Here is a 4,386-nt window from a genome sequence, read left to right on the forward strand (position 1 = left end):
AGACTAACCTTTTCTAACAGGACACTGACTTTGGTCCATTTGCTCTGCCTTAGTTTCCTGGTTCTTGACCCAGACTTGAAGCTACACACTGTCAGATTCACTGTCCCACAATCACAACAGGATGCCCTTATATGGTGATCTTAGGGGCGGTGTTTATGCTAATGATTTGCTCACGTGAACACCTCCTCTGCATAATAGCTTATGAAATGTACATGGACATTAGTGCAAATGACGAACAGCAGCAGATATGTTGTAAAAAAAACAGGACAGGCTGGCCCACAGGTATCTGAGCTGGACCAGCTTGTCTGGGCCATGCACGGCTCTCTCGGGTGGGCCTCAGCTGAGCAGACCTCCATGTGGGCCCCTGGGTCCCTTTGACCACCCTGAGTCTGATCTCAGTCACAGTGACGCATCCTTATGTCCCCTCTGGTTTAACTAAAGCAGTCTGCTGTCAGTTAATGCTGCCGTGCTCTAATGCTAAACATTTTTTTTAACTTTCTGTAATGAATGTTTCAGTATGTGCCCTAGAGTTTTTGTCACTCAACTAATTCATGTTTCTCGTCTATTGTCTATTGTTTTTAATGCCTATTTTAAAGCTTGTGTTGTGCTGACTCTAAACAATATAGTTTTAACCCTACATTGAGCTTTGTCTGGTCAACAGTGAGGAATCACTGGCCTGTACACGGCTGATCGCTGTGTGTAGGGTATTTACTGTATTTTATCACGTGGCTGTTCTGTGGAATCCTCATTTATTGGGTTTGAAAAAATCTTGGTCTGATTTGAACAGATAAATGATCTTGAATTGTGCAGTAATGCTGTTAATATTAATTCTCTTGCTACAGTGTCCAGGGTATTCCCTCTACTATACACGTCTGCATATGTGCTGGACACTGTACTCAGAACATACACTGAGCGTTTTTGTCTCTGTTTTATTTAGGCTATATTAATTCATGTAGATTTTTAAATGATTTGTATCTCTCCTGCTTTGGTTTTATCTTTGTGGTGGTCCATGTCTGGTCTTTGTGTCAAGTGACGGTGAGTAACCTTCCTTTGTTCACAGAGCCCTTGAAAAACGGCTGAGCTCAGTGAGACTTTGACAGACAGTGCAGATATTGTTACTTTCACTTCCTGACAGTTTTATGATGCAATGTTTATTTTAAATTGTGCATTTTTACGTGTTGGCCTGACTGCGGATAAAATGTTTTCCAGCAGCAGCAGATTGTTCACCTGCTGACATTAAACAGCTCCAGTAACTATTAAACAAACCCCCTGGATTGGTCCTGGTCCCGATCATCCTTATAGAATGGAGATAATGTGTCATTAGAGACTTCGTTTTTGTCCTGGGACACTTCACGTTCCTTCTGGGATTCATAACGTTACCAGTCCATCCATTAGATCTTTCAATGAGACGTTATAACTTTACGACGAAACGCCGGTCTGGGTTTCATTTTGTCACCAAAAAGGTCCTAGTTCACCTCGGTCTTTGCTAGATTTAAAAGTTAAAGCTTTTGTTTTGGTTTTGAATTATGAACACGGACAAAAGAGCCCATGTATCATTGCTCCAAACGTATTTATAGATGGCTTCTAAAAGGCTAATTTAGTCTAATTCTAAATGTTAACTGCCGTGATCTTTGTTCATAACATGTTTCTCTAGGCCATGTGTATCAGAAGGTGGCGCTCTTATGTAATTGATTTTAGGAGATGAACTCAGACGTAAATCATTTCTCCGTTAATGCAACAAAATTCAAACATTTTCCTCTTGGTTTGGTTTTCTTTCTGCCACAAAACGGCTTGGACTTTAACCAAAGCTCGAACTGTGTAGTTTGGGCTCTGTTTCGCCTTTTATTGAATTCCTAAAGCTTTCTACAACATGCTGAGTGTGTCTACAGGAACCGGATCCCACAGCAGCTAGTGTAGACGCTCGCCGCCTCATTGGCACATGTCCCGCCGGGGTGGAGCGTAATAGGGTTGCCTCTCGCTTTACAGTGTTTTCTCAGCCTCACCACAGTGCAGTTGGGGCGGCCGTCGGGACGGGAGCGTTCCACACGAACCGGTGAATGAATTGGTGGCTTTTCGGTGGATGTTGTTTTGAGGCTACAGGATCAGGACGCAGCCAGAATCCTGAATTTATCTGTGCGCAATTTCCAGGGAAAGGATCTGATTGGAGTGAGGACTGAACCACCAGCAGAGGACACAGAGGGATTTAAGGCTGGTAAAGGTTTGTTGTTACCGTTGTCCAGCGCTGGCGCCTTCCACACCGCCCTGAAGGTGTTTTAACTGTGAAGCTGCCTCGTCGCCAAATAGATGCGAGTGCGTGAGGAGAATACTAACGAAGGGCGCGCTGCTTCCTGCCGAGGCGCACCCGCCCCTCGCTGTTGCCGAGGGCCACAGCAGGGCCGATCAGTCACCCAGAGCACAGTCGGGAACACAGGAATGTTACACCCTCAGCCCAGGAGTTAATGAGCAGGATCTGAGCGCCAGAGACGTTTTATCTCCAGAACTGGGGGGTGGATAAAACCCCCAGCAGTTGTGTGGGGGACGACGCCAAAATGGGCAACAGCTTCTCCAACATCTCTGCCTTCCAGTCTCTTCATATCGTCATGCTGGGTTTGGACTCTGCTGGGAAAACTACAGTTCTTTACAGGCTCAAGTTTAACGAATTTGTCAACACGGTTCCTACTATTGGGTTCAACACTGAGAAGATCAAGCTGAGTAACGGCACCGCGAAGGGCATCAGCTGTCACTTCTGGGATGTGGGAGGCCAGGAGAAGCTGCGGCCCCTGTGGAAGTCCTACAGCCGGTGCACTGATGGGATCATTTATGTTGTGGACTCGGTGGATGTTGACAGGCTGGAGGAGGCCAGGACTGAACTGCACAAAGTCACTAAGTTTGCGGAGAACCAGGGCACGCCGCTGCTGGTCATCGCCAACAAGCAGGACCTGCCCAAGTCTCTCCCAGTGGCGGATATTGAGAAACAGTTGGCTCTACAGGAACTCACCCCCGCCACAACCTATCACATCCAGCCTGCGTGTGCTATCATAGGCGAGGGGCTTCACGAGGGTATGGACAAACTATATGAAATGATAGTGAAGAGGAGGAAATCCCTGAAGCAGAAGAAGAAGCGGTAACAGCCAGTTTGGGTCTTACTTACTGTAAGGAGTTCAGGTTCTGCCAGTGCTGCTCCACGCAGGTCGACTTTACAGTGATTTACATCCTGTTTGGATTAAAGCTGTCTGATGCCATGAAGCCCTTCTGAATGAGGAGGTTGTCACTGTGGCTGAAGGATATAACATAAAAAGTTGAACCAAAAAAGACAAACTTGAAATGCTGCTTCAGAGCACCAAGGAAGGGAAACAGGCTGGCCTGTTTGTCTGCTGCTTTATTGTGGACTTGGATGACCTGTACTGTAGCTCACTGGAGACTTTTCTGGACTTTTATTTCTATCAAGGAGGTTTACTGTGGAAACAAGTTGAGTTTTGCACCTGGCTCTGACCTCCTGCTTGGCTTTGGAAAACAGATGGCTGTCAGGCTATTTCTTGGAGCATTGAAGTAACCTTCCCCCTGTGTGGTGGGCTGAGAGAACGTCCACTGTTTTGCACTTTCCATTGCCCAACAAACAGAACTACACTGTATAAACAGACGAGCAGATCCAGGTGGTTTATGTACTAAGAAGCCAAACCCTAAGTCATTTTTGAATATTAAAGATTTAATCCTTGATTTGTTTGACTGGTCATTTACTTGTGGTTGAAGCAGAGGTGCTAAGATGGAGGTTACCCTTGTAACAAGTGGGGCAATACAAGCAGCTTGCACGGTAAGAATCTGTTAGCCTGACTGATTCCTTTATCTCTAATTAACCACATGTGCAGATCAAAGGTCAGTGTTCAGTGATGGATGCTGAAAAGGGATGAGCTCAGGTTTCTGTTTCAAACTTCTGCACATGATATGAACATGTAGGGCAAAGCTGGAGCTCCTTAGTGAAATTTATAGATCTGCATTGCAGTGGTGTTTCACAGCAGCAAGCAGTGCTCGCTGTAAACACTGTCCTCTTCTCACACACCAGTTTCTAATTAGTGTTGACACTCATTTTGCAGTTGTTTCTGGACAGACTGAGCTGCATGAGGTAAAATGTGGTCCAGCTCAGTTCTGCTGCAGGGTCGGGGTCAGTTGTTAGAGAAAGAAAAAGCGTGTAACTAGTTACCGTGAATGTTTCTGACGGAGCAGGCTGGAGGCTCCAGGAGGTGGAGATTAACCAATTATATTTACACTAGTACTGTACTTAAATGTATTGAGGTACTTTTTATATACTTCTACTCCACTACTTTTAAGAAATATTGTACTTTTAACTCCATTACATTTGACAGCTGTAGTCACTGTTCAGATTGAGGT

At 45.4% G+C, this 4,386-nt stretch overlaps 1 protein-coding gene across 1 annotated transcript; it reads left to right on the forward strand.

The window, feature by feature from the left end:
• The first annotated feature begins 1,722 nt into the window (after nucleotides 1-1,722).
• Nucleotides 1,723-3,717, forward strand: LOC109953310 (ADP-ribosylation factor-like protein 4C). Its single transcript, XM_020588756.1, has one exon. The coding sequence runs from the start codon at nucleotides 2,550-2,552 to the stop codon at nucleotides 3,126-3,128; it is 579 nt and encodes a 192-aa protein (XP_020444412.1). The 5' UTR covers nucleotides 1,723-2,549; the 3' UTR covers nucleotides 3,129-3,717.
• The last annotated feature ends 669 nt before the right edge of the window (nucleotides 3,718-4,386 follow it).

This window comes from Monopterus albus, unplaced genomic scaffold, assembly GCF_001952655.1.
Source record: "Monopterus albus unplaced genomic scaffold, M_albus_1.0 scaffold615.1, whole genome shotgun sequence".
NCBI classification, from domain to species: domain Eukaryota; kingdom Metazoa; phylum Chordata; class Actinopteri; order Synbranchiformes; family Synbranchidae; genus Monopterus; species Monopterus albus.

Coding starts and splice junctions, on each gene's coding strand:
- LOC109953310 (XM_020588756.1), top strand. CDS start 2,550: ATGGGCAACAGCTTCTCCAACATCTCTGCCTTCCAGTCTCTTCATATC.